General features: G+C 31.9%; 3 protein-coding genes across 3 annotated transcripts; 2 read left to right on the top strand and 1 right to left on the bottom strand.

Annotated features, from left to right (window-relative positions):
- Window positions 1–244: 244 nt before the first annotated feature.
- eIF3b (eukaryotic translation initiation factor 3 subunit b) lies at window positions 245–4,522 on the top strand. Its single transcript, XM_015524411.2, has 13 exons — window positions 245–517; window positions 580–775; window positions 846–965; window positions 1,038–1,221; window positions 1,283–1,440; window positions 1,508–1,697; window positions 1,763–1,905; window positions 2,023–2,161; window positions 2,249–2,444; window positions 3,037–3,251; window positions 3,586–3,789; window positions 3,863–3,971; window positions 4,148–4,522. The coding sequence occupies exons 1-13, from the start codon at window positions 400–402 to the stop codon at window positions 4,240–4,242; spliced, it is 2,067 nt and encodes a 688-aa protein (XP_015379897.2). The 5' UTR covers window positions 245–399; the 3' UTR covers window positions 4,243–4,522.
- Window positions 4,523–4,901: 379 nt separating this feature from the next.
- On the bottom strand, window positions 4,902–7,771 carry LOC107173789 (uncharacterized). The gene is made up of 2 exons (XM_015524470.2): window positions 7,286–7,771; window positions 4,902–7,210 (listed from the first exon to the last, which is right to left on the bottom strand). The coding sequence occupies exons 1-2, from the start codon at window positions 7,583–7,585 to the stop codon at window positions 6,977–6,979; spliced, it is 534 nt and encodes a 177-aa protein (XP_015379956.1). The 5' UTR covers window positions 7,586–7,771; the 3' UTR covers window positions 4,902–6,976.
- A 183-nt stretch (window positions 7,772–7,954) lies between these two features.
- Window positions 7,955–11,998, top strand: Agps (alkyldihydroxyacetonephosphate synthase). The gene is made up of 12 exons (XM_015524469.2): window positions 7,955–8,628; window positions 8,752–8,841; window positions 8,937–9,073; window positions 9,163–9,315; window positions 9,377–9,528; window positions 9,613–9,749; window positions 10,022–10,200; window positions 10,264–10,391; window positions 10,464–10,641; window positions 11,207–11,337; window positions 11,406–11,520; window positions 11,597–11,998. Exons 1-12 carry the CDS (start codon window positions 8,537–8,539, stop codon window positions 11,929–11,931), a joined length of 1,827 nt encoding a protein of 608 aa, XP_015379955.2. The 5' UTR covers window positions 7,955–8,536; the 3' UTR covers window positions 11,932–11,998.
- The last annotated feature ends 295 nt before the right edge of the window (window positions 11,999–12,293 follow it).

Raw genomic sequence — 12,293 nt, 5'->3', positions numbered from 1 at the left:
TTTGCAGTTATTGTTTTCAACGCCTTCGATCGTTTGTTGACTAATATTGTTCACTGTAGTTGTACATAAACATATTGTACAAGATAATATGGCATCATATCATATTATCGACTGATCTCTTCCGATTGGCCGGTGACGATAATATTAAAGATTAAACAATGTTTGGTATCAATGGATTGGCCACACTGGTCCAACGACATCGGCCCACCGCGGCGGCTTCCACACGTAATCAGAAACATAACCTGTAAAAATGAAATTATATTCTCTAATGTTGTCTAATGTCCATTGAAGCTTTCTAGCTCAAAAGTCTCGAATTGCCGTTTTCGCTTTTCCAGTTATTATTCGTTCCGTCGGTTGGCTTTTTTTCAGTGACTTCCGACACCTACCGTTCCGTTTGCCATGGCCAAGAAAAAGGATTCCGAAAAGCACGAAGACGGACAAAAAGGAGGAAAGCACAATAAGGACGATGCCGACGCTAATGAATTGGAAAATTTCGTTGACGACATTACCGACGAAGGTAAGACGGATAATGATCGGACTTAGAGGTTTCACTCATTCGTGTGACGCCGTCATTTTTAGAGTTGCTCGGTGACGTACTGCAGAAGAGACCCAAAGTGTCCGATGGCGTAGACACCGTCATTATTGTTGACGGTGTTCCCCAAGTCAATCCCGAACGCTTTGACAAACTCAAGGTAGTCATCACCAAGATATTCGCTCAGTTCGGTAAAATCCTCAACGATTACTATCCAAAAACTGAGAATGGTCACACTAAAGGGTGAGTGCTTCTAACAACTTTTCACTTTACCATTGATACTTTTGATAAAACTATTTTTTTCTTTTATTAGTTACATATTCATTGAATATGAAAAACACGAGAGTGCATTAGAAGCTGTTACGCAAGCTAACAATTACAAGCTAGACAAACAACATACTTTTTTAATTAACTTATTTTCTGACTACAAAAAGTGAGTTCAATAAGCTACTAATAGCTTTGTTTGTGTTTAATGATTAACATTGTTTTTATTATTATTATTAAGATATAATGAAATTCCTGAAAAATGGGAACCTCCTACTGTACAGCCATTCCCAGAAAGGCCTAATCTACAATATTTCTTAAGTGAACCCGATGCATTTGATCAATATTATGTTTATAATATAAACAATCATATTGAAGTTTGGCTGAATAGCAATCCCCAGCCAACAAAATTAGTCGAACGTGAAGTAAGTACAATTGTTTGATTATTTTTACTTAATGAATAGCATTGATTTTTTTTACTTTAAGAAATGGACTGAATCTTTAATTATGTGGTCACCTCTTGGAACATACTTGGCAACCCTACACAAGCAAGGAGTTGTCCTTTGGGGAGGACCAAATTTCACAAATGTTTTGAAGCTCTCTCATCGTAACGTTCAATTTGTAGATTTTTCTCCTTGTGAACAGTAAGTCTAAATAATTTGTATGTTTATTATATTTTCTATTAGTTTCATTCTTTTTTCTTCAATTTAGATATCTGGTAGCTTATGCTCCATTAGATAATGGTGAACAAAAGTTGACCATTTTTGATATTCGTACCGGTGCCGAAAAGCGATCATTTATTTCAGATGCTCCAATGGCCGGTAATATATTAAGGTGGTCTAAGGATGATAAATATTTTGCACGGATTGGCCATAATACTCTTAGTGTTTATGAAACTCCAGTTAGTATTTAAAAGGCAGTAAAAATATTTATTTAACTCATTGATTAATTTATATTTGTTTTTAGTCTTTTGGTTTGTTGGATAAGAAAAGTATAACGGTTAACGGTATTCGAGATTTTAGTTGGTCTCCTAGGGACAACGTACTCGCTTATTGGGTTGCTGAAGATAAAGATGTACCAGCTCGAGTAGTTCTATTAGAAATACCAAGGTTAGAAAAAAATTACTACGTATTCTAACGATATTTATGTATTATTTTTAGTATCCTATGACAAAAATATTCCAATTTTATCATGATTATATACTAATTTAAAAAAAAAAATTTTAGCCGCAAAGAAATCAGAGCAAATAATTTGTTTAATGTAGCGGACTGTAAAATCCATTGGCAAAAAGCTGGAGACTACTTATGTGTTAAAGTCGATCGCTATGCTAAAATCAAACGTGAGAAGGGAGATGTTAAATACAGTGTAAGCAATTTATCTTGTCTTTTGTTTTTCATTGCTGCTTTTGATTTATGATGTTTTGAATTTCATAAGTTTTATTTATTTATATAGGGTATGTATTTCAATTTTGAAATATTCCATATGAGAGAGAAAAATATACCTGTAGACAGTGTTGAAATTAAAGAACCGATTCATGCATTTGCTTGGGAACCAATCGGTTCTAAGTTTGCAATCATTCATGGCGAACCCAGCAATAATAGTGTGAGCTTCTATAATGTGAAATCTGGTCAAGCTCCAGTTTTATTAAGTACGTTAAACTAATTGCAATATTATTTTAAGTTTCAAACATTTTATGTTTAGTTTATAGTTTTATAAAACAAAGTTTGATCACACATGTGAATGGAATAATCCTATGCATTTTATAATATGTGTATAGCCTAATTTAATCAATATTAATTTTCTATTTAAAAATGTGATTAAAATTTGAAAGGACACATAAAAAATATACAAACAAAAAACATGAAAATTTTACGTTCACAATAATATGTTTTACTCCGTAATTTCTAAAATTTAAAGGTCAAGAATATGTCTTAGGATTTTATTGTTATTAAGTAAGTTATGATAAATTTAAACTATTATAATTTACTTAAATATAATATCAATTAAATCCTCCTAAATATTCTAGATAAATATTCTTACCTTTAAATAGACATAAATTCAATCTAATTTTAAAAATTACAGAGTAAAATGTATTATTGTGATTGTAAAATTTTCCATATTGTTTGTTTTGTAAGACGGAAACAACAAATGCTCGTATGGCGTCCTCTTAAATCTGAATAAAATTAATTTAGGTAAACTGTTGATAGATATTTTACATTTTTTGTATATTTTTCTTGTAGAGAAGTTAGACAAACATTTCTGCAGTCATCTGTTCTGGTCACCTGCTGGACAATATATCGTTATTGCTGAAATCCGGGATTCTGGTGCTTTGGAATTCGTTGACACCGCAGATTTCACCACAATGTGTTCAACAGAACATTATAAAGCAACCGATATTGAATGGGATCCAACTGGAAGATTTGTTGCCACCGGCGTTAGCGCATGGAAAACTAAGGTATAAATATAATTTAAAAAAATTACCATGACCAAATAAATTCTGAATAGTAACTGTTTTCAAAATTAATTCCTTATAAAACAGTACAATTTTACAAAATGGATCTGCAATTTATTCATATTAAATTACTTAACTCTAGGATTTGAGTGCAATATCTAATGCTGGTTCAAATTAATTAAATGTTGAATGTCATTTTCAATTCAATAATTTCCAAAATTCACGGTTTTTACAATTGTCCTTAACAAATAATGATAAAATAAATAACTGTTGAAAGTGTTTCTGTTAAATACTTTTTGTATTTGCGATCTAATGTTGTCTTATCAATATTCTTTAGGGAGATACAGGCTATTGGATATGGTCATTCCAAGGAAGAATATTGAATAGATTCAATACAAACACCTATTGTCATATGCAATGGAGACCTAGACCTCCTACTCTATTGAGCGCTAAACAGCAAAAGGATACCAAGAAGAGTTTGAAAAAATACACTTCTCAGTTTGAGACCAAAGACAAAATGCGAATGACCAAAGCCTCTAAAGTATGATTGACAAAGAAAGATATCATAAAACAAATGTATTTGATTCTAATTTTGATTTTTTATGCTTAAATAGGAAGTCATCGATAAACGTCGAAAATTGATGAAAGAATTTGAAGAATACCGCAGCAAACGTTTAGAGGATTGGAATAAACAAAAGGCTGAAAGAATGGCTATTAGAAGTCGTAAGTGAAATCGTTAATTTATTTTATCCCGTACGAAACATTGTCTATGGTATTTTTGTTATTCCATATTGGTAATTGTTCTAAATGATGTGTGCTCTCATGTGTCAATCACTTATCATATCGATGTTGTTAATCATTGTAATGTGTTTGTATTCATTTCAACTATTTTGTTTCAGATATTGATACTGATGAACTAGATTCAGACGATAAAAACGTGCAAGTAGAAAAGGTTGAATTTTTGGTTAAAGAAGAAGTAACTGTAGTTGATTAGGCATTTTGAACAATTTTTGATGTAAACAAAATATTCGAATTGTCTTTATTTTGTATTTGCAAAAGAACACACAATAAATACAATTTTTTCTCAAAACAATTACGCCATTTAATATGGCAATCATAGTCCTTCATATTCTTAAAAATATTTTCAATACTAAATTATGTAAATTAGGATTCAATTTAAATTTCAAATACAGAAGAAAAGTAAAGATCTATCCAATAGGGTTTGTTCTAATAATTATATTGTCTGTAATCACAAATACAATTTTACATGTTAATCGTTTTATTTATTTCATAAGTACATGTCAAACATTTTTTATTATAATACTACTTGCGTGTATTATATAATTATAATTATTAATATAATATATATTATTTATTTATAAATAAATATCACAATTGCCAACTCTAGGTATAATTATTACACAGTGATCACATGTTTGTTAATTATTAATTAATGACAATGACAACAAAATAATTATACCGCGCGTGAGATTAATGGAAAACAAAAATAACTGAACATGAGTACATAATATTATTGTTGTACCTACGGTATAAAATTAGCGACTAAATTTTATTAAAAACGGTATACTGTCTGTGACATAGATTATCGTAACAAATTGACTTATTATTTATGCGTGATTGTTTGGCTAGTAGAAAAAAAAAAAAAACAATATACATTCACTTTAGACGTAACAACAAAAGAGCTATAAAATTATATTAGTTTGATATGGAAAATTATAAATTGTTTGCTAGCAAAAAAAAAAAAAAACGAAAGCGACACTTGTAAAGAAATGTCGTTAGCTTAGAAAAATACTAATGCTACGTTAGTCAGTTATAAATTTATAGCACAATATAGAATATACCCTCATAAGCGACCTAACGACTATTATTGATTTATATGATTTATTCAGTTTGTTAGTTTGCGTTATAAATAATATTAATATCGTCTATAATAACGAAATGGAAAACATTTCATAGAAACATGTACAATGCTGAGAGATTTCAACGTTATTATTAATGACTGTCGATTAATCTTCGTTCATGAATTCTCGATTAACGATTCACATGATCAAAGACACAATGATAAAGGAAGACTAGTCATTAATGGCATAATTAATTACTAATTAGTATATTCCATTTATTATTATTTTTTTTTTTTTAGTAAAATGAGAACATGGAAATGGGTAATAAATTCAAAATCGTATATTAATAAAGATTAGAATCATCGAGAGAAGAAATCGCTTGAGATCATTTTCTACAGAAATATTGGTTGGTAAATTCTATAAGTTCAGTACACATGGAAACAATGATATGGCTACGCTAACAGTGTTTAGAGATAAAATGTGGTACACACGAAAGCGTATTATTGGAATATAAAATTGATTAAAAATGTTTAAAAAATGTCTACGGAGAGGAAGAATCTAATTTCTGCATGTCTAACAACACACACAATTTTCTAAAGATTGCTGCGATGTTCAACTAATGGATAATTAGTTATTCTATCTGACGTCTAGTACGTATTTAAAAATTTAATTAAAAACATTATGGACCTCGTCAAGTAATCGACTAAACCAGTCTTAACTTTGACATTCTTTTTTTTACACATCAATCACTTCAAAAACTTTTAATGAAATAATTTTAATAACACTTTGCTGTACATGAAACTTTGATAGTATTACACGCAAAATGATTTGTCCTTAAAAAAAAAAATGTTAGATAGTCATTAACTCTCATCTTGAACATCAGAAATTATTAATATCATTAATTGTTCTATTTTATATCGATATAAACAAATAAATATTAAGTGAGTTTAAAAATTAAGTACATTCTAGAGCAATATTATGAGTAATAGTTAGTCTTATATTAGAATTTTTCAGATTATTAATCACAGAATAAAATCATGATAAATTGGTCTACAAAAATAAATCCCATAAATGGAAAATCAGCAGCAAAATTTGAATGTATAAGACGTCAAATCCATTTGTAAGGTTGTCTTAAAAATAAATTGTATACAATAATCACATAGGTTAGTATAGACTTAATTTAGTAATCATCTATGGACTATGACTTTCAATCGTAAGAACAAACTTTTCCAAAAACATCGGAAATATGTAATGCTCGTCTTATTTAAACAATAATACTTACAAAGCTGAGATACTTGAGTAATGTGTCGATAAAATAGGAAATTGTATTCGTTTATCTACAAAAACGACATGACAATTCAACTATTAAATGGTTTAAGTTTCTAAATCCAAACAATATAATATTATGTAAACAGTCGTATTGCCATCAAATACACTTTTGAAATCAGACCTTATGAGTAATGAAAATTTTTCTCTTAAACGATGAAACAAAAATAAGTCTGAATAAAATTTTGATAATTTTCTATGTAGGTAACCGCTACGCGTGTCTCCGATGCATTTGCATAACAAGTCTGTTGTTTCATACAGCCATTGTTGGGAAAACAAAAACTGTTGAGCATACAGAGTATAATATTATTATTATTATTATTTACAAATGAGACTGGAGATTAATTTTTGGCAGGTAAAATCTATTTATATCTAATTTTCAAATAGAGGATTGTAACTTTTACCGGCTACATTTTGCATTGTAATTTTCGAGAAAAAAGTCCAGAGTGGCAGATTAAGTTTTCTGGAATAAAGTTCTCGTCGATAATGTAATTATTTCTATCGAACGACGGTCGCCGCTATCAATATACGTTCACAAGATTATTTAACAGAATAATTATTAAGGACAATAATGTTGTCACTTTTGGTCGTCTCCTTGGACATGCTGACCACGGCTTCTTCGTACGACGGCGGTGGTAGGTCACTCCCCTCTTCGCTGTGGCTGCCGATCAACTGTTCGTAGGACGGGGGCAAAGTGAGTTCGCTAACCGTGCGTATCGGCAACGAATACTGTTGTTGAGAGTCTGCCAACTGTCCCTGTTGAGATCGTATGTCCTGGGGACCGAATGACGAAATTTAAAAATCAAAACGATTACCGACAGCCTGCTGCGGCGGCAGTGTCGTACTCACCTCTATCTGTTGGCGGATGACCATGTCGATGACGCGGCGCCTCCGCAAGTACAGCACGTTCCTGATGCCGATCATGACGGCCGAACAGATGCACAGCGGTCCGACCATCCACATGTGGCCCAGGTTGGCGAACACGGTGTCGTCGTACGCGCCGAACGAGAACACCGATATGATGGTGCCCAACGTGAACAGGAACACGGATATCAAGAAATACGAATACGTGACACAGTCGCAGGAGCTGCACGACCGACTCATGTCCTCGGTTAAATGGACCCGCTCCCACATGTAGTAGGCTTCCATTTCAAACGCATTTCCGCACTTCCGGCGCGCGCAAATACAACGGACGCCCAACACACGCAGACCCGTTTACCGCGGATATATCACTCTGCAGCGACAGATCGTCATGTCGATTAACGTTTGGTACGGTTTGCCGTCTACAGTCGTTTCATTCGTGTGTTGTCGCGTATTACTGTATCATATTATTATTATTGTTATTGTTGACTGTTGTCTTTTTCGCCCTCGGCCCAGTGATTTAACAATAAGTGATTACACACCTTCGTCAGTTATCAATTTCAATTGTTGTTGTCTGTTATCAACACAATATTATGTGACGACGACCGCGAATATGTATCCAATCCATATCGTCCCTTCGGGTCGAAGATTATTCACTTCCAAAAATATAGTATATAGTATTTTTATATATCTGTGCTTCCATCACAATCTCGTCTCGCATACCGTGGTCCGACACGTCCGAATGGTTAAAGACATTGTCGCTAGGGGACGCTGCACGTCGCTGTCATGGTTTTATAATTTTTTCTGTATTTCTGTGGTTATTACTTATTAGTTATTTGTGTTATTACTTGTCTTATTAGTCATGATAAATTAATTTATCATGTTATTAGTTATTATTCACTGGTCAACGCGTTAGTTTGCTACTCGAGCGCTTTGGGACGTTTCTCGTCAGTCGATAATTTTACATTTTATTAAACATAAAATCGTAAAGTCAAATACGTGGGGTACTCGGATGATAGGAAAGTTTAGAAAAATACTTCAAAAACCTCTCGTTTACACTTCACGGTTTACCATGTTGGTCTGTAGCGCACGTTAAAAGATTTTCATCAAGTTGCGATACTCAATCGTGTTTGATGGTGGTGTGCTTGTAAAACTACTCAACAGTTTCCTCCCAGTTTCGAGGATTTCTGGTATAAGTGTTTTTTAATTGTAGATTGAAAGCATTTCAGACACTTCCTCATGGATGAAAAGGAATCCGATGAAGCTCTTAAAACATCTTCGTCGTCGTCTCTGGCCGACACCAAAGTTCAGAGTGTCATACCAAAAAACAGGTACACATGATTAGAGTAGACACAATTATTATAAATGGTAGACCTAACAGTTTTATGTAAAATAAATTGTACCTACGTTTGTGCATACATTCCACGAGTTGTGTTTAAAATGTTTTTCTTCAGGTCTGAGGTCTTGAAGTGGAATGGCTGGGGATATAGAGATTCAAAGTTTAAAGTCACCGACAAGGGAATGATTCGTTTCACTGGCAATAGGTAAACAATAGGTTTGATAACAATTCGTTTTGAGTTGTACAAAATAATTGAGACACAAAAATGTTGTTAACTAAATATACATTTTTTCTGATCAGGTATTCCATTGGAGAAACAGATTTGCCTTTTTTTACGCAATGGGTCCAACAAGTATTAAATATTGACTTAACTCTGAGGAATGTGCCTAGAGAGAAGTTCAGTTCTACAGAGATTCCACCTTCTCGTGTACCTACCGGTTTGTATCATCAGTTTTTTTTCTTTTTAGGAAATGATTTTTGCTTATAGTTTTATAATTATTAAAATTATTTTATTTTTAATTTTCAGACTTTTTAAATATCTTGAAAGAAATGAAAATTGACCATACAACGAACGGACCAGCTAGACTTTTGCGATCTCACGGACAAACGCTTTATGATATTTATTCCCTGAGATATGGTAAATGTTTTCCACGCATTTGTGATTTAGTAGTCTGGCCTGGTATGTATTATTTAGTTTAATGATAATTGTAAAGTTGCTACAAGGATATTTTTCATTTTAGCAAATCACAATGACGTGATTAGCATAGTCGAACTAGTCAATACGCATAACATTGTACTTGTTCCGTTTGGTGGTGGAACTAATGTATCTGGAGCTGTATCATGTCCTGCCAACGAAAATAGATGTATAGTCAGTGTAGACACTTCACAAATGGTAATTTTTTTAAATATTTTACATTTGCATATTGCAATATCAAAAAAATTGTAATGGACTGATAAATTTTTAATTTTTTTATAGAACCGTTTATTGTGGTTGGATGAATCAAACTTACTGGTGTGCTTTGAAGCCGGAGTCATTGGTCAAGATTTAGAACGAGAACTGAACAAAAGAGGCTATACATGTGGACATGAACCAGATTCTTATGAATTTTCTAGGTATTCATTGAAATAAAAAAAAAACGAGTGTAGCCTTTGTAGCAATCATTAAAGTAGTAAGTTTCCTTTTATTGTATTTACTATTATTAAGTATTACAATCGTTTTTGTTTAATTTAGTATATTAGCCATATTTTGTGTGCGTTTTAATTTTTTGTATACATTTTTATTTTGTTTTTAGTATTGAATTTATCTATTGAATAGAGCTGTATTTTTAGTTTTATTATTTTACTGGAAGAAACTTTTGATCTGTAATGTGTGTTAAACAAATCAGTTTAGGCGGTTGGGTCGCTACTAGAGCGTCTGGCATGAAGAAGAATGTGTATGGCAACATTGAAGATTTAGTAATTGATGCTAAAATGGTCACTTGCAAAGGGGTGGTAGAAAAAAACAGTAAGGTCCCAAGAATGTCGAGTGGACCTGATTTTCAACAAATTGTCCTAGGTTCAGAAGGTTTGTTTGTTGATAGTTTATAATCAACAATCTTTAAGGTTCTTTACTGTTTTTATATTTCAGGTACATTAGGCATAATTACAGAAGTGACCTTAAAAATTCGACCACTTCCAGAGTGTCGGGTTTATGATTCTGTGGTTTTTCCTGATTTTGAATCTGGAGTAAAATGTATGAGAGAAGTAGCCAAACAAGTATGTTATAAATATAGCCTTTATTACTCACTATTAAACTTTTTGATTTGATAATCGCATTTTAACTTGTAGAGATGTCAACCTGTATCTATACGATTGATGGATAACACACAGTTCAAATTTGGTCAGGCATTAAGGCCTGTTGGAAACACATTTGGAAACTTGAAAGACTCTTTCAAGAAAACCTATTTGACTCACGTTTGTGGTTTTCATTTAGAATCTATATGTGTTATGACACTTCTCTTTGAAGGTGATTTTTTTTACCTACCATTTAAAAGCATTGTGTCAATGCAATGTTACAAAACACAAGATAGCAAAAAGTTTACCGTTTTCATAACTTGTTTGTAAATAATTATCGACCGATAATACTTAAAATGCATACACTTTCCAATTTCCATTGATTTATTTACTGTCAATATTGAAATTTAAAATTGTTCATAAAACAGAGTTAATAAATATTGTATGTGTTGATGAAACAACCAGTAATTTTATAATGCAACTTTCATTGTTTTACTTAAAACTAAAATAACTAAACATTTTAACGATGATTGTGTTGACATTTTACTTTTTCCTAAAATCAAAAATAATTTTCCACCACTAACCAGCAATATCTGTCAACAAATGTGCATTTTATATGTGAATGTGGTATGGTAGTTAATTATTATGACTATATTGTGTTCAATAATAAATTGATATGGCGACATTGCATGGCAGTTGATTAGTAAAAAAATATTTGCAATTAAATTTTTCAAAAAGGTGCTATTTTGTTCTATACATATGCAAATAAATCACTACTAATAGTAATTTTTTTCTAGGTAAACACTCCAAAGTAGTTTCTCATAGAAGATGCATTGCAAAAATAGCCATTTCGTTTGGTGGCATAACGGCAGGAGAGAGAAACGGAGAACGCGGTTATATGCTGACCTTTGTTATAGCTTACATACGTGTAAGGAACGTTGCTTTGTACTTTTGATAATTGTTAAAACGATGAATTCTAATAAAGATAATGTTTAGGATCTCGCATTAGAATACAGAGTTGTAGCTGAATCGTTTGAAACATCAGTATCTTGGGTTAAAACTCTCAATTTATGTGACAATGTCAAAAAAACTGTAGCAAATGAATGCAATAGTAAGTGGAGACAGAGTAATTTTAATTTTATCAATAATGACCTTTGGAGAAAAAAAAATGTTGTTTTGTTTTATAGAACTCAACATCAAGTATTATTTGATTAGCTGTCGTGTAACGCAGACATACGACTCGGGTTGTTGTGTTTATTTCTATTTTGGATTTAATTGGACCGGTCTAGACGATCCAGTATCGACTTACCATCATATTGAAACCATAGCCCGAGACACTATTATGGCTTCTGGAGGGTCTATATCACATCATCACGGTGTGGGTAAACTACGGGCACACTGGTATGAGAAACACATGTCTAAAACAGTGCTTTCGCTTTACAATGCGTCTAAAAAGATGCTAGACCCGAATAATGTGTTTGCTAATGGTAATCTTATTAGTTTTCCTTTGTCCAAGTTATGAACAGCAATTTAAAATCTAGTCACGTTTTAGTGTAAGTCTTCGACAAATACAATTTTTTTTATATCAATATGGTTGTTATTTATTATTATGATATGATGTTGAACCTTTTTAGTTTTTAAAGTTGTTTCCTGAAAAATAACTGGGTAATATTAGTTACGTAAAAAAAATTACTGATAATTTCAGTGTAGGTCTATTTTATTTATTTTTATAATAAACATATGATCTTAGACACACTCTGTTTTGTGACTCAAATTTTTCGAATTATTTTATAGTATGAGCTGCGACATTTCAATAGCTAGAAAGACTCGGAAAATACTTTTTTCGTGGCTAAGAATTTCTAAAAAATCACACTACTTTTTTAG

Source organism: Diuraphis noxia, unplaced genomic scaffold, assembly GCF_037042655.1.
Source record: "Diuraphis noxia isolate RWA-SAM2 unplaced genomic scaffold, SU_Dnox_SAM2 contig0003, whole genome shotgun sequence".
NCBI classification, from domain to species: domain Eukaryota; kingdom Metazoa; phylum Arthropoda; class Insecta; order Hemiptera; family Aphididae; genus Diuraphis; species Diuraphis noxia.
Note: the sequence above shows the minus strand (reverse complement) of the source record. Positions and strands in the feature narration are given on the sequence as shown.